We start from the raw sequence: 25,603 nt of genomic DNA, 5'->3' as shown, positions 1-25,603 counted from the left end.
GAATGACTCTTGGTTCCTGTTTCCCCTTCACAGGTGTGGTGAATGGGTTGTTAGTAATCCAGCAGAAATCTTTCTTTGTTCTGAAGGTGTCCTCCTGGCCTGGCTGCAGGGCTAATCAGCACATTGCAGTCTCTGAATGTGGCTTGATTAACATTTTTAATTATCTTGCCTCCTCCCTACATTAGCATGAATGCAGATGTTTTGACAATTTTGTTTACTAGTATGTTTCTAGCATCTAGATGGATGCCAAGTGCAAAATAGGAGTTGAATATGCATTTTTGTTGAATGAATTGTGAAAAGGGGGCTACACAGCAGACCTGACAGGTTCAGAGGGCTACATGGCAAGTCTGACAAGCTCAGTCACTGAAAGTAGCCATACAGAATGGTCTGATCACAAATTCCTAACTGGGCAGGTCATGGTGGATAGTCAAGTCCCAGGCCTAGTTCTTTTTTAGTAAAGGTCAACTTTTACCTTGAGTGAGCTCTGTCCATTGTTCTTATGCATCTAGGATGACATACCTTTGAAAGGTCAATAATTTTCTTTTCCAGACCCTTTGGAGGCACAACCACTGGCACCATATCAGGAGACCAAGAAACTCCTCACTGTTATCTTGTTGCTTGAATACCATCTCTGTATACACATGCTAAATGTTAACTGTCCTGTACCCACCAATGTAAGAAAAGATGTCTCTCTCCATTTTGCTTTTTTATCCAATTCTAAAGATTTCCCCGCTTTGCTTTCCCCACCTCCTTAATCTACTAGCAGATTTCATGTAACCTTCCTGACGTTTTCTCCTCTGATTCTAGATGTGTAAAAGGAACCGCAAAATGGTCATTCTCCAGAGCATTTTCTCAGTCTGTTAAGATTTTCCTTTCAGGTATATCCTTTTTTTTGGCTCAAATAAACTTATAAAATTTTTCTATAGGTTTGGACATTCTGCTACAGAATGAATAGTAGAATCTTACACAGCAGTGAAAATGAACTTTGCATGTATCAAGATAGATGAATCTAAAGGTTCATGTTGAGCATATTAATCACAGAAGAACATACAGCAGATTCTGTTTATATAAAGATCACAGCCTTGCAAAAGTAAACACTTATTGTTTAGGGACACATACACATGAAGTACCCATCAAGCTAAGCAAAGGAATATTTAACACAATTCAGAAAATGAATGGGGAGCATCATGGACAAGGCTTCCAAAATTCTGGTCAAGTTCTTTTTTGTAAGTAGAGTGTTGGGTATGTGGGTGTTCGTTTTATAATTCTTAATCTGTACCTATGCATACATTATATTATATGATACACATTAAAATAATTAAAAATAATCATAAGCTGGTGGGAGCTAGTTATGCACTGATCCTCTTAAAGGTGTCCTAACTTCAGGTTTTGTCTTTTCAAATCATTTTGCCTACCCAACAAAACAAGTTCGCAGGCCGATTTGGCCAGCCAGCACTTGGAAGCCAGCGCCGTGCATACGCCCTCGCAGGGCGGCCTCCAAGCGCACAGCAGGCGCCGGAGCCCGCGCGCTCCCGCAGGAGTGTTCACCTCACGGAAGTGGCCGCGCCGCGGCGCCCTCTGGGAAGTGCAGTCTGCGCAGGCCCTGGGCATGCCGGGAGTCGTAGTTTTCTTGGGGTTTGTTGGGTTGCTGGGACTGCTCGCTTGCTGCCTTTTTGGGGCTGGTGGCGCGGACGGTCCCAGCTTCGTTAGGGTGGCCTTCCTGGGACTGAGGAGCTCCCCTGCCTCTTCAGGGCGGCGGGCGGTGCCAGCGCCTATCTTCGTGTGAGTGGGGTGTGTGCGGGGTTGGCGGGGCTGGGCGTGGGCACCAGGGAGACGCCGCGCGCCGGGGTCCCGAGGCCTGTCCGCACGGCCTAAGCGGCAGTGCTCTGTGGCGGGCGTGCTGGGCGTGCCCGGGACTGCTGTGGGTGGGGGTATTTTGTGGCTGATTTTTCTGAGCCTTATAGGGGGAACAAATAATAAACACAATAGCTAATACGTAAGGAGAACTTTGTGTGCCAGGCACTAGTCTAGATGAATTAATTCTTCATCTTTTAATAACACGTAGGTTGGCTGCACACTGTCCCCATTTTACAGGTAAAGAAACTGAGGCACAGAGTGGCCAGGCACCTTGCCACGTTTAACTGAGATGTTGGAGCAGTATCCCCTTCCTGCCTCTGATTCTTAACCATTCTTGATTCTTTAGACAAGTCACCAAGCACCCAAGTTCTCACGCTTTCACATCCGTAAAATGAGGTAGCAATACTTATTTTTTAATAATTGTTGTGAGGATTAAAAATAATACATGAAAAGCACTCAAGATTCCTGGTGCGGTGAAAGTGTGCATCATAGAGTATCTATGATCACTTAACCGCTGCTGCCTTCGTGCTGGCTGAGGTGCGCCAGCCCCAGGTTACACTCGATACTCAGCCTGTTGAGGTCTCACTCCATTTGCTGTACCCCATAAGCCCCCTGCAAACTAGGCAGCCAGTGCAGCAGCTAGGGCCAAGGCTCTTCTCTGGACACTCGTCTGGCTGCTCCAGGCACCTCCTTTCTTGCTCTGCCAATTGGGGTTTGTGTGTGAGAGGCTGAGGGCCGTTTCCAGCTTTGGATGCTGTAAGAGGAGGCAACTGTGGAATTTGCGTTTAGGGGAAAACGAGCAGCAGTCTGGCGTGCATCTCGTTTGAGAGGGAGTGTTTTCACCATGTTACCTTGGGTGAGGTATGCTAAGGTAGATGCAGAGAGATAGACACACGATAAGACAGCAGGTTAGAGTTTACTCACAGTTCCCTGGGAAGAACACAGCACTCCAGGGAGGCCACTCAGGGGAAGCACCTGGTGGGTCATGAGGCCGAGAGAGAGGGGAAATGTGGGTAAGCACCTTTATTGTGGTTTCTTCAGAAAGGAAAAAGGATAGGCAAGGAAGGCAAGGTTGGGATTGCCTGGCTGTGTTTGAGCGGGGCAGCCTGGGCAATCCATGTTCTCTGTAACTGTTAGAGTGTATAGATTAAAGCCACCTGAAGACTCCAGATATCTGTGCGTGAGTCACAATTTGGTAATAGACCCTCAGTGGATGTTAAAGCATCAATTTACAGAAATCAGAAGTATGGTTAATGCAGAGAGGAGGAGATTGACATTATTTTAGAGCTTCATTGGCTTGGTAAGCACACCTTTTTACTTGGTTTGCATCATTTATGTGGAGTGGCTTTGCTGGGACCCGATGGTCATTCCGGGTGGTTGTAACTTCCTCTCTCTAAGCCATCTTTGACACCAGAGTTCCTCGTGACACCCTTTTCCTCTGCAGATTGACGTTAGCAGTGTTCTGCTCTCCTTTGGCTGGAAAACTAAGAAGGAAAGAATGGCTGTGGATTTGCTGCCTGCTCAGGTGACAGTAAGTTAAGTTTGTCTTTTTCATGACTTGCCTTCTGGGTTCAGGTTTTCTTTCCAGTGAAATCTATGGAGAATCCAGAGCCCTGTAAGTTTTCCCCAGGATGCTTGGGTGGACTGAGGGGTTGCTGAGAAATGTGCACCCTCTGTCCTGAGGTCACTTTTAATTCACCCAAACTCACTTCCTGACCAAAGATCGGGTCAGCTCTGGACATATACTTCAGTCTACAATATGCACTGGGCGAGGAGTATAGGGTCCAGGCAGTCCTTGTCTTTACAGAGAATATAATCTCACTTGGTGCAGAGACATACATGGAAGGGCCACCTTCAGCAAACATCTGTTGAGCACCAACTATGTACAGGACACTTAGCAGAGCACTGGGGATACAAAGGGGAAAGATGTTATTTGTTTCCAAGGAGTTCATGGTCATGACCTCAGGAAATGATTAAACGTCCACCAAGAGGCAGAGACAAGATCCTAGCACTGAGCAGTCCCCAAAGTCAGGAGTGATATCGGTGGGCATGCAGAAGTTCAGCTTGGCTTGGTTTCTGAGGCTGGCACTGGGGTGGGTGGGGGCCGGGCCTTTCCCAGAGATCCACCCTCTTTCTTAAGAGTGCCTTCTGCAACTGATCTCCAAGTGTCCTCGTCTTTCTGACTGATGCCTCTGTCTCCTCTGATTCATTTTCCTCTGCTACTTCAGACCCCTCCTGGGCCCTTTTTCTTGCTCTTTCTGCTCTGAGATCTATTTTCATCACTTTGACCATCACCTTTCTAAAGATCTCTCCCACATCTCTGTCCTCAGGCTCGAATGTTTCCCTTGAAGCCCACCTGTCCTTCTCATTCTCTTAGTAGACATATCCACAAGGAAGTCCCATCTTTCTCCCGACACTAGCTCCCTTTCTTTCAGCTCATTTTCTTTTCTACCGCACCCAAAACCTGTTTGTCATTGGCTACTTTTCAAAAAAGTGGTGGTAACCCCTAAGTGAAAAATGTGAACCCTGGAACTTTTTTCATGAGTTCACATCCAAGCTACTGCTGTGACCTTGGGCAAGTTATGGTATCTCTTTGTGCCCTGTTCCTCACTTGTAAGTGGGGTAAATAATGTACATACTTCATTGAATGTTTACAAGAGGGCTGTTAATGTCTGCATTTCACGGATGAGGAAACTGAGGCATAGAGAAGCCAATAACTTGATCGGACTGCACAGCTAGCTTTTGAACCCAGACTAGACAGTCTGTACAGTTAACTGTAAGCTCTGATAAAGTATATGTGAAGTGCTTAGAACAGTGCCTCGCCATTGCTACTGTTCGTATCAGCAACAGCAGCATTATTTTACAACCTGCCAAATTTGGTATGTCTCTCCTTAACAGGCTGGACTTGACTTTGATACTTTCATTACAAGACGGTGGGTGTATGCAGGAAACCAAACTGCAGTGCAAAGTAGTTACTCACCTTTACCTGGGCTCCCCGATGCCTGGAGGTGAGACTTCACTGTCCAAGCTTCTATACCCCCAAGCTTCAGAGACTGACTTATTTTAAGCTAAGAGAAGCTGTGGAGGAGTGTGTTTGTAACTCAGAGCCAGTTTCTGTGTACCGCTAATTCAGTGTCTAACTGGTTTGATTATTAAGTCTCTTGAAGACCCAAGGTGACCCAGTCATAGGTCTTATTACCCTATTTGAGCCTGTTCAATGGCAATATCCAATCTTAACTTCTTTCCTTATTCAGGGTACTGAGAAGCAAATTTCTACAGCAAAAAATCATGATCTTTGGAAAAGCAGGATCTTTGCAGATTTTACAAATATTCCTTATCCTATTTGGTTTCCATGTAATATATATTTTATCTTGTGGGAAAAAGACACATGCAACATGGTATTGATTACTTAATAATCATAGTGTGTTTATTATATCTTTTTGGGGGCAGTAAATCAGTACTTATTTTTGGTATTGTTGCTGTTTTTTTAAATAAACAATTTTATTTTTTTTAAGAGCAGTTTTAGAGAAAAACTGCAAAGATAATACTATAGTTACAGTATACCCCGCACCCATTTTTCCCTATTATTAGCATCTTATATTATTATGATACATTTGTTATAGTTAATGAACCAGTATTGATACATTATTATTAACTAAAGTCTGTACTTTATTCAGCTTTTCTTAGTTTTTATCTAATGTCCTTTTTCTGCACCAGGATCCCATCCAAGACACTACGTTACATTTAGTCCTGCGTCTCCTCAGGCTGCTCCTCAGGCTGCTCCTCAGGCTCTCATTCTCTCATTTTGGTGACCGTAACAGTTTTGAAGAGTGTTGGTTAGGTGTTTTGTAGACCGTTCCTCTATTGTGACTTGTCTGATGGGTTTTCTTTTTTTTAATAATTTATTTTTCAGTTATAGTTGTCATATAATATATTAGTTTCAGGTGTACAACATAGTGATTAGACATCTATATAACTCACAAAGTGATCACCCCACTAAGTCTAGTTCCCCTCCAACACCAGACATAGTTATTACAATATTATTGTCTATATTCCTTATGCCATATTTTATATCTCCATGACTGTTTTGTAACTACCAATTTGTACTTCTTAATCCCTTCCCCCTTTTTCACTGACCGCCCCCAATCTCCCTCCCATCTGGTAACCCTCAAAATGTTCTCTATATCTATGAGTTTGTTTCTGTTTTTTTGTTTGTTTATTTTGTTCTTTAGATTCCACTTATACATGCAGTCATATGGCATTTCCTTCTTCTATCTGACTTATTCCACTCAGCACAATACCCTCTAGATCCATCATGAAATATCTTTTCCATCCCATTACTTTTAGTCTGTGTATGTATTTTAATCTGAAGTGAGTCTCGTTAAGGCGGCAAATACAGGGGTCTTGTTTTCTTACTTATTCAGTCACCCTATCTTTTGACTGGAGCATCTAATTCTTTTTCATTTGAAGAACTTATTGATAGATATGTAGTTATTGCCCTTCTTTAGATTTTTGATACATATTTTTTTCTTCTTTTTAAAGAAGTCTTTCCAACATTTCCTGCAATACTGATTTGGTGATGATGAACTCCTTTAGCTTTTTCTTGTCTGGGATGCTCTTTATCTGTCCTTCAATTCTACATAATAGCTTTCCTAGGTAAAGTAATCTTGGTCGTAGTTCCTGGATTTTCATCACTTTGAATATTTCCTGCCAGGCCCTTCTGGCCTGTAAAGGTTCTGTTGAGAAATCAGCTGACAGTCTCATGGGCACTTCCATGTAGGTAACTAACTGCTTTTCTCTTGCTGCTTTTAAGATTTTATCTTTGAATTTAACCTTTGGCATTTTAATTATGATGTGTCTTTGGGATCATCTTGTTTGGGACTCCAAACTTCCTGGGGTTGTATGTGTATTTCCTTCACCAGGTTATGGAAGTTTTCTGTCATTATTTCTTCAGATAGATCTTCAATTCTTTGCTCTCTCTCTCTTCTCCTTCTGGTACTCCTATGATGTGAATGTTGGTACGCATAATGTTGTCCCAGAGGTTTCTTAAACTATCTTCGTTTTTTTGGATTATTTTTTTCTTGTTGCTGTTCTTTTTTTTTTTTTTTTTTTAATGGTGACATTGGTTGATGAAATTCAGTAAGTTTCAGGTGTACAATTCAACAGCGAGGCATATATATATTGCATTATGTGTTCACCACCCATAGTATAGATTTCCTTCTGTCACTACGTATTTGACCCCTTTTACCCCATCTGCCTCCCCCCTCTCCACCTACCCTCTCATAACCACTAGTCAGTTGTCCATGTCTATAAGTCTCTGCTTGTTTGTCCTATTTGTTTGTTGCTTTTAGGTTTATATCCACATATAAGTGATATCATGTGGTTTTCAACTTTTTCTGTCTGGCTTATTTCACTTAGCATGATTATCTCAAGGGCCATCCACGTTGTCGCAAATGGGAGGCCTCGTCTTATAGCTAAGTAATATTCCATTGTATATATGTACCGCAGCTTCTTTATCCAGTCCTCTATTGTAGGACACTTCAATTGCTTCCATGTTCTGGCCACTGTGAATAATGCTGCTATGAACATCAATATTCAAATATATTTTCAGATATATGTTTTCAAGTTTTGGGGGGAAATATTCAGTAGGGGGATTGAGGAACTTCCATACTGTTTTCCATAGTGACTGTACCAATTTGCAGTCCCGCCAGCAGTGTATGAGGGTTCCTTTTTCTCCGCATCCTCTCCAACACTTGTTATTACTTGTTCTGTTGATAACAGCTATTCTAACAGATATGAGATGGTACCTCATTGTAGTGTTGACTTGCATTTCCCTAATAGCTAATGATGCTGAGTATATTTTCATATATTTATTGGCCATTTGTATGTCGTCCTGGGAGAAGTGTCTGTTCAGATCCTCCACCCATTTTTTAATTAGATCATTTGTTTTTCTGTTATTGAGTTCTATGAGTTCTTTGTATATTTTGGATATTAGGCACTTATCTGAGGCATTGCTTGCAAATATATTTTCCCATTCGGATAGTTGTCTCTTTACCTTATTGACAGTTTCTTTTGCTGAGCAGAAGCTTTTTAGTTTGATACAGTCCCATTCACTTATTTTTGCTTTTACTCCCCTTGCCTTTGAGGTCAAATTCATAAAATCCCCTTTAAGTCTAAGGTCCATGAGTTTAGTTCCTATGCAATTTATTATTTCAGGTCTTACATTCAGGTCCTTAATCCATTTTGAGTTAATTTTGGTGTGTGGTGATAGACAACAGTCTAGTTTCATTCTTTTGTAGGTGACTTTCTAGTTTTCCCAGCACTATTTATTGAAGAGGCTTTCCTTTCTCCACTGTATGTTTTTGGCTTTTTGTCAAAAATTATTTGCCCGTATAAACATGAGTTTATTTCTCAATTCTCGATTCTGTTCCTCTGGTCTGTATGTCTTTTTTTTTCTGCCAATACCATGCTGTTTTGATTATTGTCGTTTTGTACTATAATGTGAAGTCAGGCAGAGTGATGCCTCTAGCCTTGTTCTTTTTTCTTTGGATGGCTTTGATGATTCATGGTCTTTTGTACTTCTATACAAATCTGATGATTTTTTGTTCTACTTCTTTAAAAAATGCCTATGGGATTTTGATGGGGATTGCATTAAATCTGGATAATGCTTTAGGTAATAAGGTCATTTTAACTATGTTGATTCTTCCCATCCGAAAACACGGAATATCTTTCCATTTCTTTGTATCTTCTTCAGTTTCTTAAAATAGCGTCTTACAATTTTCACCATATAGGTCCTTCACATGTTTTTTTAGATTTATTTCTAGGCATTTTATTCTTTTTGTTGCAATTGCAAAAGAAATTATTTTTTCCACTTTTTCTGATATTTCATTATTAGAATATAGGAACACTATGGATTTTTGAACATTGATTTTGTATCCAGAAACTTTATTGTATTTGCTTACTGTTTCTAGTAGTGTTCTTGTGGAGTTTTTAGGGTTTTCTATATAGAGAATCATGTCATTGGCAAATAGTGACAGTTTGACTTCTTCATTTTCAATTTGGAGGCCTTTTATATTTTTCTCTTGCCTGATTGCACTCACTAGGACCTCTTATGTTATATTGAATAAGAGTGGTGATTGTGGACAACCTAGTCTTGTGCTTGATCTTAGAGGGAAGGTTTTTAGTTTTTCACCATTAAGTATAATGTTGGCTGAGGGTTTGTCATATATGGCCTTTATTATGTTAAGGTACTTTCCTTCTATACCGATTTTGTTAAGTGTTTTGATCATAAATGGATGCTGTATCATGTCGAAGGCTTTTTCTGCATCTATTGATATGATCATATGATTCTTATTTTTTAATTTATGTGGTGTAGCACATTAATTGATTTGTATATGTTGAACTATCCCTTGTCCCCTGGGATGATCATGGTGTCTAATCTTTTAAAAATGTTGCTGAAGTCAGTTTACTAGTATCTTATTTAGGATTTTTGCATCTGTGTTCATGAGAGATATTGCTCTGTAGTTTTCTTTTTCGTGTTATCTTTACCAAGTTTTGGTATCAGGGCCTCATAAAATGAGTTAGGAAGTATTGCTTTCTCTTCAATTTTTTTCAAGAGTTTAGAATAGGTATTAAATCTTCTTTGAATGTTTGGTAAAATTCACTGGTGAAGCCATCTGGTCCTGGACTTTTACTTTTTGGTAGGTTTTTGATGATTGTTTCAATTTCCATACTGCTCATGGGTCTATTTAGATTTTCCAGTTCTTCTTGATTCAATCTAGGAAAGTTGTATCTTTCTAAGTACTTGTCCATTTCTTCTAGATTATCAAATTTGGTGGTATATACTTTTTCATAGTATTCTTGTATGATCCTTTGTATTTCTGCAGTGTCTGTCATAATTTCTCTTCTTTCATCCATGATTTTGTTTGTCTTTTCTCTTTTGTCAATTTTATTAACCTTCGCGAAGAACCAGCTCTTTGTTGCATTTATTTTTTCTATTGTTTTTTTTTGTTTTCAATTTCATTTAATTCTGCTCTAATTTTGATTTTTTCTTTCTTTCTGCTGACTTTAGGCTTCATTTGTTCTTCCTTTTCTAGTTTTAAAAGATGAAGCGTTGAGTTGTTTCTTTGAGCTCGTTCTTGTTTTTTGGATAGGCCTGTAATGATATGAACTTTCCTTTTGTTACTGCTTTTGCCATGTCCCAAAAGTTTTGGTATGTTGTACTATCGTTATCATTGGTTTCTACGTATATCTTGATCTCATTTCTTCTCTGACCCAGTTTTTCTTCAGTAGTATGTTGTTTAACCTCCATTATTTGCGGTTCTTCCCTCTTTCTTTTTACAGTTGATTTCCAGCTTCAAAGCATTATGAGCAGAGAATATGGTTCGTATGTTTTCAACCCTCTTATATTTGTTGTGGCTATCTTGTGTCCCAGTACGTGGTCAATTCTTGAGAATGTTCCATGTGCACTAGAGAAGAATGTATAAGCAGCTGTTTTGGGATGGAAGGCTGTGTAAATGTCAATTATGTCCAGTTGGTCTGTTGTGTCATTTAAGGATGTTACCTCCTTATGGATTTTCTGTTTGGATGATCTGTCCATATCCGACAGTGAAGTATATAGGTCTTCTACTACGATAGTATTTTGGTCTGTTTCTCCCTTTAGTTCTGTTAGTAATTGCCTTATATATTTTGGGGCTCCCTGATTGGGAGCATAGATATTAATAAGTGTTATGTCTTCCTGGTGTATGATCACCTTTATCATTATGAAGTGTCCCTCAGTATCTTTCTTTACTTTTCTTATTTTGAAGTCTATTTTGCACGATATTAGTACCGCTATATCATTCTAGTACTGCTACTCCCGCTTTTCTCTGAATGGCATTTTCTTGAAATATCATTTTCCACCCTTTTTTTTTTTGAGTCTATATTTGTCTTTGGAGCTGAGATATATCTCCTGGAGGCAGCATATGAGTTTTGTTTTTTGATCCAATCTGCAACTCTTTGCCTTTTTATTGGTGAGTTCAGTCCATTTATATTTAGGGTGATTATTGAAATATGAGATTTTCCTATAGCCATTTTATCTTTTGCTTTGTAGTAGTTCAGTATTTCCATTGCTTCCTTGTCCTTGTGTGTTTTTGTTTGTTTGTTTGTTTGTTTGTTCGTTTGGGTTTTATGGATTTTCCCTCTGGTCCTTCTTGTTTTATGTTGTATACTTCAGTTCTGAATCTTTGGCATGTGATTACCATTGCAAATATGTAAAGGATAGTTATGTGTGTGTGTGTGTGTGTGTGTGTGTGTGTGTATGTATTAGTCTATTTTCTTCAGCATGTGTCATATCTCCATTCCCCTTTGTGAATTTGGATCTTTGAATCGTCTCTTTTTCTGTCATTATTGTTTCAGTTTGTCCCTCTGAACGTTCAGTTTGTCCCTCTGAACGTTCAGTTTGTCCCTCTGAACGTTCATTACTATCTTGCTATGCAAATCTCTTCTTATTGTTTAAGCTTATAATGCCCTGTTCTTAATAAGGGTTGCACTCCTCTGCTTCTATCTGCCTGCTAGTCGCCTTACTCATAGTTATATATTTTTTTGTCATTTTTCTTTAGGTGAGCTGACCCCTTTCAGTATTTCCTGTAATGTAGGCCTCATAGTGGAGAATTCCTTCAATTTTTGTATGTCTGAAAAGGTCTTAATTTCTCCTTCATATCTAAAGGAGAGCTTAGCTGGATCAAAGTGACTTAATCATTATTCTAGGCTGGTAGTTCCTTTCACTTAATAGTTTAAATATTTGATTCCATTCCTTTCTGGCTTATACGGTCTGTGCTGAGAAGTCCGATGATAATCTAATGGGTTTTCCCTTATGGGCTACTGTCTTCTTTTCCCTAGCTGCCTCAAGAATTCTTTCTGTGTCATTAATTTTTGATAATTTTAATATAATGTGTCTTGGAGAAAGCCTTTTGAATTGAGATAATTGGATGTTCTGTTGACTTCTTGAATTCCAAGCTCCAGTTCATTCCTTAGATTGGGGAAATTCTTGTTATCCATTTGTCTGAAAATGCTTTCTAATCCCTGCTCCTTTTCTTCCCCTTTGAGGTTGTCCATTATTCTTAATTTAAAAAAAATTTTAATTGTAGTTGACATAAAATATTATATTAGTTTCAGGTGTACAACATAGTGATTAGACATTTATATAACTAAATGCCCATTATTCTTATGTTTCCTCTCCTGATGGTATCAGCTAGTTCTTATATTTCTCTTTCATTATTTTTAAGTCTTTGTTTTTTCTCTTCTTCCTTCTGATTTATTTCTAGATTTTTGTCTTCGATTTCACCGATCCTTTCCTCCATTTGTTCGACTCTATTTCCCAAGCTTGCTATTTCATTCTTCATCTCTTTCAGTGTGTGCTTCATCTCCAGAAGTTCTATTTGGTTCTTTTTGAGGGTTTCAATCACCTTGCTAAAAAAACCATTCTGCTGATATAGTAGTTTTTTCAGTTCCTGGAATTGTTGACATGAATTATTTTGGATCTCATCGAGATGTGCTAAAGGAAGTTTCTTTGGGCTAAAAGGAAGTAATGCCAAATGGGAACTCTTATCTTGGGAAGGGAATGAAGAACATTAGAAATGGTGGTTATCTGGATAAATATGAAATATTCCCCCCCGCCCAGTTTCCTAAAATGCATATGATTATTTAAAGCAAAAATATAATATTGCATTGCAGGGTTTGTGATGTAGGTAGGTATAATGCACGCAACAGTTGTGGATATGGGATTCATTTATATCTGGACTGGAAAAGCTCTATCTTTGTCTCTGGGGGTGCCTGATGACTGATCTTTGACTCCTGGCCAATGTAAGGGTGGTGGATTACTGTTTAAGATCTAAATTCCACTGGCCACCCCCAGGGTCATCCTTCACAGATGATTTGTAGCTGACCTACATGGTTTGACAAGCCGTACTTGACACACAAAAGGCCCCTGCTGATAGTTTCTCCTTTGAGCTCCCTCAAACCGATTCAGACACAGCAGAGTCTATGGTCAACTAAAGGGATTGTGCATGGAATGTCTCTTGGACATCCAGTGTTTCCCTGTACCCTCTCTGTCTTGCTGTACTGTACCTTTTGCCATCTGTGAGCATGCCTGGTGCAGTGTGGTGAGTTCTGTCAGCCATCTGAACTGGTAAAGTATAACAACCGTAGCGTGAAGAGGGATGGTGCTGGTCCCATATATTTGCCAGGGTTCTTGAATTCTATGTGAAGTCAGATGTTAGCTCTAAATAGAATATAAAGATCTAAGAATATATACTACAATTCTCAGAGAAGCCACTAAAATTGCAAAGAGGTAGAGCTAAAAAGTCAATATATAAATTGAAATGGAATCTAAAAAAATTCAAAACAAATACACAGTAAACAATGTAAGCTTAATGGAAAGGGTAAAAAGTCATAAGTGAAAGCTTGCTTTTCTGCCCCTCTTCGCAAATATCAGAGAATCATCAGGAGGACAACTTGTATTCTTCCAGATATTTTTGTATGCACGTGTATATATACATAAAGAGTTTTTTTTTAGCAACTGTAGGTTGTTTTTCAGCTTGCTTTTTCATATGAATTAACAAAATGTCAAGATCAAATTCTAATGTCAGGCATATAAATCTTCTTTATTTAATGGCCGTCTAACATTCTGTGGAATAAATGTACTATAATTTGCTTATCTATTCCCTTATTGATAGATTGCCTTCAATTTTCACCATTGTCTGCATTTTTTTTTTTTTTTTACCATTGTATTAGTTTCCTATGGCTGCTGTAACAAATTACCACAAACTCAGTAGCTTAAAACAACATAAATTTATCCTTTTCCAGTTTGGGAGGCTAGAAGTCTGGAATCAGTTTCTTTCCTTGGCTTAAGGTCAAGCTCTCAGCAGAGCTGGTCCTTCCTAGATGCTCGGAGGGGAAAATCTGTTTCCTGACTTTATTTTCACCTTCTAGTGGCCACCTGTATTCCTTGGCTTGTGGCCCTTTCAGCAGTCTTCAGAGAGCATTGCTGTAGTCTCTGCTCCTGTCACCACCTTGCCTTCTCCTCTTCTGCTTTTGATTACTCTTGGGTCCTTATAAGGATCACTTGATTACATTGAACTCACCTGGATCATAATCCAGGCTAATCTTCCCACCTCAGAATCCTTAATTTAAACAGATCTTTTAGGCCCTTTTGTCATATATGTCACAGGTTCATTACTCAGCCTGTTACAATCATGAACCTGTAAGTTATATTTCAGTAAAGATCCTTAAATATCTCTCCCCAGTTGTGTGATTATTTCTGGTAGTAGAATCCTCAGAGTAGAATTGCCAGTGCAGAATGATGTGCCTATTACATTTTGATAGATTCTCAACAGAATACCCATCAAAAGCATTTTACCGTTTTGTACTTCCTTCAGCTCTTTCCTGCAAGAGTTGCTGTCTGCCCAAAGTCTGGTTTCTCACATTTTGGAGCTAACTGGGGTTCTTTTGAAAGAACTTACTTTCTCAGCAGTTCCCTCTTGCACCTATAGTGTCTGACGCAGTCCTTTGTTTGTTTAATTTTCAAAGTCAGTGGAAATCCATCTGACAGTATGGCTCAGAGGTCTTTTTCCCTGAATTCAAATCTGAGATTCACCACTTTCTAACAGTACCTTGGGAAGGTTACTTAACCTTTCTGAACCATGTCATCATCTGGAAAGTGACTTAATCATAGTTTCTTCCTCATTAGATGTCTATGAAACTCAGATATACTATATGAAGTGTCTATCATAGTCCCTAAGATGTTCAATAAATATTAACTGGTATTCTTTTTATCGTCTCAGATTCCTTTGTTTCTGTTCTGCCGATGGTACTTTCTCCGGCTTTCCAGCATTGCTCTGAATGTGTTATAATTTTTTTTCTTTATTTTAATTTGCATTTTGAGTGGGAGGGAAGAAGTAAATGTATGTGCTCAGTTACTTTGACAGATTCCAAGCTGGATTTAAATTCCCTGTTGCCAGGAACTTCCCCCACCCCCTCGCAGCAGGTGGCATGTGTCACTGGGTACTCAATAAATATTTAATAGATGATGGGTAGTTTTAAAAATAACAGATAGTTCATTTGAAATACTTAGAGTCCTGTCACATTTTCAGAATTGGTTGCTACACATCCCAGTGTCACCTTCTTACTGAGCCTTTCAATGGAGAAGATGGTCCTGGGCAAGCAGAAGTGGGTTTGCCTTTACAGGAGTCCGTGACGTTCAGGGATGTGGCCGTGCTCTTCAGCCGGGACGAGTGGCTGTGCTTGCTTGGACCCCGCACAGAGAGCCTTGTACCGGGAGGTGATGCTGGAGAACTACAGCTCCCTGGTGTCACTGGGTGAGGAGGTTTGCTTTAATGAAGACTTCCGGGCAACTGCCTTAGAGCTACCTCTGGGTTGCAGCGTCTGCAGATTTCCACCCCCCTGCGCCCCTGGGAAAGGACGAGTCTGCAGACTTGACAGTGGCCATTTTTGTTGCGATGCCTTTCATGCCTCCTCCTGCCCTTCATGCCTCCTCCTCCCCTTCCTGCGCTTTCCTCCTGCCCCATCAGGGTTTCCTCTCCCGCCAATGATTAGACCCCAGTTTAGATTCTGGAAAGCACGTATGTCTCCCCTAGCAGAGGCACTAGAGCCAGGGCCTTACGTTGTTTCCGAACCAAGACTACCTACTGGGACAGCCCTGGAAGCCCAGCCCCTCAGAGGTGCTTGCATTGTCTTCTCAGCCCCGTGCCTCAGGTTCTGCAGTGTGGTCCTGGGATCCCCCTCATGCCATTCATTCTAACTGTGTTTCCTTCCTCATGAGCAGGGATTCCGCTCTCAACGCCAAAGGTGATCTGCCAGTTGCAGCGAGGAAAAGATCCCTGCCTGGTGGAAGGAGAGGCTTGTCAAGGCGCCTGTCAGGGTGAGTGACCGGCAGGACAGGCAAGGGAGTCTGCACACGTGAGCAGGTCCGTAGCAGGCAGCTCTGGAAAAGCCTGGGAAGGCTGAGCTCCGTGGAAGTGTGGAGGGTGAAGATTTTCTCTGCATCACGAAGGTCCCTATCCTGACGTCCTTCTCCTTACACGCTCCCTACCCTTTCCTGTTCTTGCAGCCTCACTTGCTGCTTCTGCCACCTTTGGCCTCTTGCTCTCAGTGGTTTTCTTTTGTCTGCATTTGTGCAGGTTCATGTCTGACTGATTTTAAATCCATCTGCTGCTGCCATATTTTGAGTTCTTTATAATTTTTTTCATTTCGTTCACCAGCCACGTATTTCAAAATATTACCAATGCTCCTTTGTCTCTAATATCTTAGCTCAGTGTTTCCTTTTCATCTCCTTGCAGACTGGTTACTATCTCTGTCGTATTCAGCCAGCTCTCATTCACATAGCCACGCAGCCTTTCTGGTCCAAGAGTCAGCAGGCTTGTCTATAAAGCGACAGACAACAAATCTGTTTGGCTTTGGGGGCCCTGTGATCTGTATTGCAACCATTTAACTCTCCCATTGTGGTGTGTGGTACAAAAGCAGCCAGAGACACTACTCAAAGGAACAGGTGTGGCTGTGCTCTGGGAGAACTCCACAGCAACAGGTGACAGCCGACTGGGCCCAGGGACCTGTAGTTTGCCAACTGCTCTTCTAGCCCAGGCTGATCTGGTTGGTCATTATCATAAAACTTTAGGTTGTTAGATCTGAAGGATCACTTAAAGGTGATCGAATTTAGATACCACTTTTTATATCTAAAGAAACACAGCATCAGAGATTTTAAAATTCTTTGACGACAGAGCTAGAAAGCTGAAATGCTATGGCATAAACCTGTATCTCCAGGGTCATTTCTAGTTACCATGTGACATAGATATGTAATATTTTGCATCTGTCTTTGTGGCTCTTGCCTTCATTGACATCTTTTTTTCCTTTTGCTTATTCTCTCTACAGATACTTTTCACCTTTATTAAAATACAGTTTTCTCCAAACAAAGAATTAGTAGGCAGTACAGTGCAGCATTTAAGATCACAGTTTTAATGTAGACGTCCCTGGTTTCAGTTCCCCTACCACTCCCAACAAGTCTTAGGTGCTGTGGGAATGTGACCTTTCCTCTGCAAGCCTTGTTTTTTCCAGCCACCTTCCATGCCACCAGCAGAGGGATTTTTTTGAACCTCAGAGATTTTGAACCTTAAGAGACTTCATTGTTTCTCAATTTTCTGTGAAGTAAAGTAAATTTCCTTAATGTGACATTAAACCTACTTCATAGCCTGTCTCTATATTCCTTTTAGTCTCATCAGTGTCTACCTACATTTCAAGTTCATGGTCTAGGCAGACCTTCACCTTCATTAACATTTGTGAGTTATTTCTTCAGCTTGAATTGCTGCTTCCATCTCATCCACTGGAAAACTACTTATCCTTCAGGATCCATCTGTCTAAAAAACCACCCTTTTTATATAGGTTTTCCATATCTTTCCTCTTCCCATTCAGCATGAATTTTCAATCATTTGTGTGTGTATCTAGCACTTTCTACATACCTCGAACATATTAATTACAGTATCTATTGTAATGAATTATAGTTCTTGTGTTATTACTTATTTTCCTAATTATATTACATGTATTTAGGGAGAGATCGGGCCTTTGAATTGTGAATTCTTTACCTCTAGCGTCTAAAATATCGCATTTAGTTAATATTTTTTTAATTTAATTGAATTGCCTCTGTGATTGACTCAATGCCATTGAGGCTGAAAATCGCATACTCAGTCCAGCCAGCTCATTGCAGCTACATTGTTTTTCAGATTCCATCCTATCCTTCCTCTGATCCAATCTGCCCACTAAAAATGACCATTTTTTTCTTAAAGTTATCTGCCTAAAAACTTATTCCTTCTGTTATCTATTTTACTATTCTAAATCCCTCTGCCAGTTGTTCGAGAACTCTCTGTTTAGCTTCACCTTGTTTAACAACATTTTAAACTAATCCAACTTGGATTTCCTTCTTTAGTCAATAAGCCTCCCTTAAATAGGTTTATTTCCTCACAGGTGACTTTAATTGGGCTTGCTTTCTGGCTCACAGAATTCTCTTTTTCTATCGAAATTCACCCCATCTTCATTGTCCAACTTGCTTCAGATAACCATTCTTTACTAGTGAAGTTGATGTCGGTGTCTTCATTCTCTTAACTTGAAACCTGCATTACACATTCGAGGCTTCTCACATCATGGAGAAATGAACTGTTACTGTTTGGTTGTTTATTTATATGATATTCTCATTGCTGATTATTCAATATTTGTTCAGTAAATGACTGATTGAGTCTCAGGAGTCCAGTATGAGAGAAGCACTTCAGAATTTTTCCAACTTAATCCTCGTATTCGTTGATTATTTTTCAACTTAAGACATTTTGATTGTGTACTTGTCCTGTAGGCAATAAGGAATTAACAGAAAATCATAAGACCTATCTGCTCTTCTCCTTGAACAAATACTTGAATTATTTTCACAAACTTTTTATCTTTGTAAGTTAAGTGATAGAATGTGTAAGTAAAATATGTTTTGAAATTAGAAGAAAGAGATGGTGAATTTAGGCTTAAATAATTAAGTTTCTGTAGAAAAATGGGATCAGAATAGCAGGATAAGTTTATGGATGGGCAGGGAAGGCCTTATCATGGCACAGGATAAAAACAGGGAAGGGACCCTGGTTGATCCTTGAAAATCCAACTGTTTGGTTTCCCCAAGACATCATTAACTAAGACAAATATGTATTTTTATAGAAATTTACAGCCCACATTTTCTTGTTTCTCTTATTATTTAAATTCAGTAAATTGGAAGCATTTTTAAACATAAATCCAATTATATTTTAAGTTGCATAGTTTCAGTGCATACGGTTACCTAATTACAGTGATCTAATTTTAATCTATTTTCAATAATGGATTAATTAAGGAAAGCCAAGTTTTAACGCAGAGCTTCTTAGAATCAGCTGAAGCTAAATCTTTTCACTTAGAATCAGATATGAGGTTGAGGCTTGGGTGTATTTCAGAACTTCAGGACATATGATTTCACATCTTTTACAGACATTTATTAATCTCAAAAGATTCCTACAAAGGGAGTTCAATCTTCTGGTTGTAGCCTAGAAGAAGAAATGAATATATTGCTCCTCATGATCAAATGGAAAAGTGGTGGCAGGATAATATGAAAAAATTGTTATTCTTCCAGTCACAAGGGATAGATTGTTGCACATGGCTGATTTACTCCATATTTTCCTCTTCTTTTAATTAGCATCTTGAACTTAGATCAGATACCATCAACACAGCGATGCTTCAAGGCTGTTGTGAGTTATAAAACTTGAACTTCCTCTTTTTAATAGACTGTTTTTCCCTTTACAGAGTATGATATGAAATGATATTCACATAAAAAATCACAAACTTTAAGAAAAACATTACAAATATTTTTAAATTTCTGTGTACAGAGTTTCAGCAAGAACATGGGGGAAAGTGTAATAAAAGCAACATGTAAGTAGAATGGAGAAAGTAAAAACAAAGTACCTGCCTTGTTGCCTAGCATATTCAGAGCAGGAAACAAAGATAAACTGGGGTTTCCCATCATATTCAGCTTGAGCTTGTCAGCTGTCATTTTTCTGTGTCTCATACCTTCTGCTTAACCAGTTCTTCTATGTCATTCTTTACTTCTCTCAAGTAGCAGTCTCTTCATTTTCAGTGTTAATTTGTCCAGTGTATCCCCCTATACTACTCCTTAACCTAATTACCTCTTCCATTCCATCCTCTTTTCTCCAGATTCGAGTCCATATTTGAGATCTAATGGTATCAAACCTCTTTTATATGTATTAGTCCCAATTTCAGTGTCCCACTAATGGATGTTTGTCTCTTCAGGCAGAGGAGGCATTAATTCTTCTGATTCATTCCAGATTTCAAGACATGGCCTGAAATAGAAGCATTGCCTCCCAGACAGGACATTTTTATAGAAGAAGCATCTCAGGGAATAATAACAAAAAAATCCACTAAGTTCGGTCACTGGGGCATCAAGCTTAGAGAAGCTTTGGAATTTCAGAATAGAACAGAACAGGAACAACAGAAGATGCCTTTTAGGCAGATGTTAGCCTCACACAAGAAAACCATCTGTGGTGATGGAACCATATAAGTCTTGAATTAGGGAAAAGGTTATTTGTAAATACAGTTCTGGTTACACAGCAGAGTGTTCCTGTAGAAAGGATACCCAATATATGTTATACTTTTGGGAAAGATTTTAAACAGGATTTTGATCTGCTGAAATGCTTCCAAATTTATCCAGGAGATAAAACTCATATTTGTAATGGATGTGGGAAAAGCTTCAGTCAAAGTCTTCAGCTTATTGATCACCAGAGAATTCATACTTGTGAGAAACCCTACAAATGTAACGAATGTGGGAAAACGTTCAGCCATAGATCATCCCTTCTTGCCCACCAGAGAATTCATACTGGAGAGAAACCTTATAAATGTAATGAATGTGAGAAAGCATTTAGCAGCAGCTCGACTCTGACCAAACATGTGAGAGTGCATACTGGAGAGAAACCCTATCAATGTAAAGATTGTGGTAAAGCCTTTAGCCAGTGTTCAACCCTCACTGTACATCAGAGAATTCATACTGGAGAGAAACTCTATAAATGTGGTGAGTGTGAGAAGGCCTTCAGTTGTAGAGCAAAACTCCATAGACATCAAAGAATCCATACAGGTGAGAAACCTTATAAATGTAGTGACTGTGGGAAAGGTTACAGTCAGCTTACATCCCTGGCTGAACATCAGAGGCTTCATACTGGAGAACAACTGTGTAAATGCATGGAATGTGGCAGAACTTTCACACGCATCGCAACCCTTATCGAACATCAGCGAATTCATACTGGACAGAAACCCTACCAGTGTAACGAATGTGGGAAAACCTTCAACCAGTATTCATCCTTTAATGAACATCGGAAAATTCATACTGGGGAAAAACTTTATACGTGTGGAGAATGTGGGAAAGCCTTTGGGTGCAAATCCAACCTTTATAGGCATCAGAGAATTCATACTGGGGAGAAACCCTATCAGTGTAATCAGTGTGGAAAATCTTTCAGCCAGTTTTCATTCCTAACTGAACATGAAAGAATCCATACTGGAGAGAAACTCTATAAATGTATGGAATGTGGGAAAGCTTACAGTTATAGATCAAACCTTTGTAGGCACAGAAAAGTTCACAATAAAGAAAAACTCTATAAATGGAAGGAATATGGGATCAGAGATTTCTTAGAGGAGTTAAGTCCCGTGAGGTTTAATTTTTCTCTCAAATAATTCAAGACTTCTCACTGGAGAATAATCAGGAGAATAATAAGGCAGACTTCTGATGGTCTTCTTTACTTCTCTTGGAGAAAATGTGCTAGTTACCACTAAGTCGTGGTAAAATTTATCAACGAAAACATGATGAGCACTGACTTGTCAAATTTTATAAGAACCATTAAGTTCTAAAGTTTACAAAACATGTAAAATTTTTTAAATTCATAGAAAAATGTAAAAGCCTAACTTTTAAAAAAATGAAAATAATGAAATATTAATTCTGTTTCTTTCATTAGACTTTATTTCCTTTCAAAAATAAGCTTCAATACAAATTAAAAGCAGTCATTGAGTAGTAATGTGGGACCTTATTTTCTAAAATGTCAGGGAGACGTAGGATATACTCTTTTTTCATAAAGAGAAGCTAAAGATAAGAATTATTTGAAGTCTAATTTTCACATGGAAATAAGCTCACCTTTTGTGAACTGCCTCACAAGCAAGTTATATGTATATATATATATATACATACATATATACACATGCACATACACACATGCACATACGTATATACACACAGTTTGGGAATATATGTATATTTTTTCCAAAAACCTTTGATGATTAAAAACTGGTTTTATCAATTCCAAATTTAGTTTGAAAATTAAAATTTTGCCCAAATGGAGTCTTCCATTTCCTTTTCTACATTATTTCTTAATTTGATATGATTCTACATTACCGGAGGGTTTTATTACAGTACTAGAGAAGATGAGTAAACTGGGGCAAGTACAGAGGCTGTCATGCAAATACTCTCATCAGTTGTGAAGGTATATATTTGCAGAATCTGTGACTATACAGCAGGTAGTTCATTAGAGCCAGGAGAAATTTTAATTTAGTCTATTTATACCCTTTTGTTTTACTAAGGGAAAAAATCAAGCTTATTGGGCAGAGTCAAGACTAGAATCTAGGCCTTTCAGCTCTGGTTTTCTGTGATAATCATAGGTTCATTTACAACCTCAAGTCCCAAGAGTAAGTTGTTTTGTAAATAGGTGAGGCACAATTGCAATAATTTAATCAGTTTTATTTTTAATATTCCACCTCACGTTAATCTTAATAATTGACTTAAAATCATGTTCATTTTCTAATGTGCCCCTAATTATACCTGATTTTATAATAACTACATAAATCCCCAAACCCAGATGGAGTACAAGATTGTCTCGTTTGTTTTTGTTGCATGTGTTTCAGGAATTCTTTTGTGTAAAGTCATGTGTACATTTTATTAAACATTCTAGTCATAAGTTTAAGTTAGTTATCCAAACATTTTCCATGTTTTTAAGAAAGATTTCATTTCCCCCAGGCCTTTGTCCTCCAGTTTTATATTTCATTTTTACAATTGGTATCATTTAGAAAGTTCTAATAAAATTAGAACCTTTTATATGAGAAAGGTTTTAGAATTAAACTGAAATGTTCAGCATTGTATATCTCTTAGTTCATTAGAAAGTATCTTTTTATATGTTTAAGTATATTTACAAGGAAAATGAAACCTTTAAAGATACCTCAATATTTAACATTGTAGAGCCATTTGCAAGATATTCTAGATAAAAACATTTCATTACCCAATAGTACTGACCATGCTTAGTACCCAGATTTTGGTTTCTAAATGTCATTCCCCACTATAAGGAACCAGGGCTCCTTGGAGTAATGGTTGATTACTCCAGGGAAAATGTAAGGCGTGACTAGTATCTTTATGAAATAAAAAAAGAGCATTCAAAACTAATGTCAGAAGGACACAGGAGACAAATTGAAGGTGTATCCTACTGGTCAAATTTAGTACAACATGAACATCAGAATAATCACTGTAATTGGTTATAACATGCTAAGTTAGGATAAATAAGCCCATAAAGGGAAAAGTAGAGGAAGAAAAGCTCTTTATAAAATTATTTGAAGAATTTCATATATTAATTGTAAATGTAGTGATGGATTAAGAAAAAATCACGATTTTCCAGCCCTTAATGTCATTAAATTGGGCATAGTCAATGGATGATAAAAATTTAGATGAAAGAAAATTAAGGAACATTATTGTACATGGTGTCCAAAAATCAGAGATGCCAACTGCAAAGGAAAGATATGCCTTCATAAGGAAGAGCTGGCTGCCAAATTGAGTTTCACTGCTGGTGCACAAGCAGACATGTGGCAGACACCTCATGCACACATGATCATCTGTGATGTAGTCTTGTCAAAAATGTTTCATGAAAATCTAAATCTCTCATCTAAGCTTTTCTTGTTTACAAGAAATACAAGGAATAGAGGAACAAGTTCAATTACACAGGAAATAGACAAGCCCAGAGTTTGAGACGTTGTACAAGAACAACTGGTCTGGACTTTTCAAAAGCCAATATAATAAAACAAGTGGACTCATGTAGATTAAGGCACTCAAGAGAACCAAGATATGATTAATTGCCTTCTGTTTCAGAAAAAAACAACTATGAAGGACATTTGGGGGGACGTGGTGTAATAGGATGGAATAGGTATTAGATAATGTGGTAGGTTCAATTTTCCTAGAAGAGATAATGTTATTTAGGTATATAGGACAATGCCTTTATTCTTGGGAGATGCATGCAGAAGTTTTCAGTTTGAAAAGTCATAATGTTTGCAGCATGTTTTAATATATGTAAAAAATTTTGTCAGCTGTTAATTGAAACTTTGTGGAGGATATAGAGATGTTCATTGGTCATTTATAAAACTTTTTCTGTATGTTTAAAATTTTAATAAAATATTGAGGCAAAATGTGATTGGAAAAAGTGATGAATATGAAGCTTCCAGTCAGACTTCTTCCTTTATACTTGTAAATTTTCTATGAGAGTTTATTCTCCAGGAATGTAATCACTGGAAATAAAATAACTTTTGGTTGGTTCTGATTCTGCCTTAAATGGAGTAAGCATGCACCACCTTATCTCTCCCACTGAATATAATTAAAAACCTTGGAGAGACTGTATGGAGCAGCCATCTGAGGACCTTGAAAAGTAATGGTAGCAGGCAGATTCAGGAAGGAAAGCAGAGTTCGAAGACAAGTCCAGCACTCCTAGACTTTCCTGTGGTGAGGACAGTGGTGGTTGAGCAGGCATCAGAACCTCTTAGGGATCCTGTCTCTCGTCAGAGGAGCTGTGGGCCAAAAGGTTGGGGAATCCCCATTTCTTGTCTCATTATCTTCGTGATGCTTGGATCCAGAGGTAGAAATATCCATGAGGTGTGTAGCAGAGAGGAGAACTTAAAGCCTTGGATTTTTAACCAGAAGACCGGGAAAAGGAAGTGGCTGTCAGGAGTAGAATGTGTCAGGGTGGTGACAGAGAAGAGGAAACTCAAGAAAGCAATCTACTAATCTTATATGTAATCCTAGACTCAGACCTGATGAGGATCCAGAGTCTCATAACATCCAAAATGGTTAGGCTTTAGTGCAATATTACACAAAGTATAAAATCAGAAATGTCAGCAATCCGTAAGGAAAAAAGAAAACAGACACTGTCCCAAGATAACACAGATGTTGGAATTTTGAAGTTAGTGTTGCAACAGTGTTTCAAAAGTGTGACCATTCTTGATGGAAACTTCAAAATTCTCAGCAGGAAAATAGATAATACATAAAAAGGAACCATATGGACATTTTAGAACTAAAAACTACAATAACAAAATTTACCAAAAATTGTTGGAGGGACTCAGTAGCAGAATAGAGATAACAGAGAAAAAAATAAACTAGAAGATAAACTGACTCATATCCAAATCGAATAAGAAAAAGAATACATGATCATATTAATTGATGAAGAAAAACATTTGATTATTCATGATAATATCTCAAAAAATTAGAAAAGAAATTAATAAAACTCACAACGAACATAATGCTTGATGGTGATCAAGTGAATGATGTTAAGATAGGAACAAATCATGATGTCCACTCCGAACACTCCTATTCAACCTCATACTGGAAGTTCTTGCTAATTCAGTTAGGCCAAAAAAAAATCCCCAAAACATTCACTTTTTAAGGAAGAAATAAAATGGTCTATATTCAAAGATGACATGATTGTTCACTTAGAAAATTCCAAGGCATCAATGATAAAGCTCTTGGAACTAATGAGGTTAGTAAGGTCACAAGGCATTAAGTTAACATGCAAAAATTAACCTACATACTAACAACTAGAAAATGAATTTGAACAATGTACTCCATTTGCAGTGACTCCAAAAGGAAAGAAATCAATAGATCTGAATCTAGCAAATGTGCAGGATCTTTATGCTGAAAAATGACAAAATGTTGAATGACATCAAAGAAGATCTAAATAGACATACCATATTTATGGATTGGAAGACAATGCATTTAAGATGTCTGTTCTCATCAATTTAATCTACAGATTTAACACAATACCCATAAAAACTTCAGTAGGAATTTTTATGGATATAGACAAGCTGACTCTAAAATATATGTGGAAAGACAAAGCAAGTGGAG

General features: G+C 38.4%; 1 protein-coding gene across 1 annotated transcript; it reads left to right on the top strand.

Annotated features, from left to right (window-relative positions):
• The first annotated feature begins 1,623 nt into the window (after positions 1-1,623).
• Positions 1,624-24,029, top strand: ZNF354C (zinc finger protein 354C). Its single transcript, XM_039880293.1, is given in 7 exon segments — positions 1,624-1,782; positions 3,302-3,382; positions 15,082-15,138; positions 15,140-15,212; positions 15,680-15,775; positions 19,743-19,967; positions 19,970-24,029. Coding segments are annotated over 6 exon segments (1,647 nt in total). The 5' UTR covers positions 1,624-1,782; positions 3,302-3,355; the 3' UTR covers positions 21,139-24,029.
• Positions 24,030-25,603: the final 1,574 nt, after the last annotated feature.

The sequence above is a fragment of the Pteropus medius genome, unplaced genomic scaffold (assembly GCF_902729225.1).
Source record: "Pteropus medius unplaced genomic scaffold, Ma_sr-lr_union100, whole genome shotgun sequence".
NCBI classification, from domain to species: domain Eukaryota; kingdom Metazoa; phylum Chordata; class Mammalia; order Chiroptera; family Pteropodidae; genus Pteropus; species Pteropus medius.
This window is presented reverse-complemented; position numbering and strand designations above follow the sequence as displayed.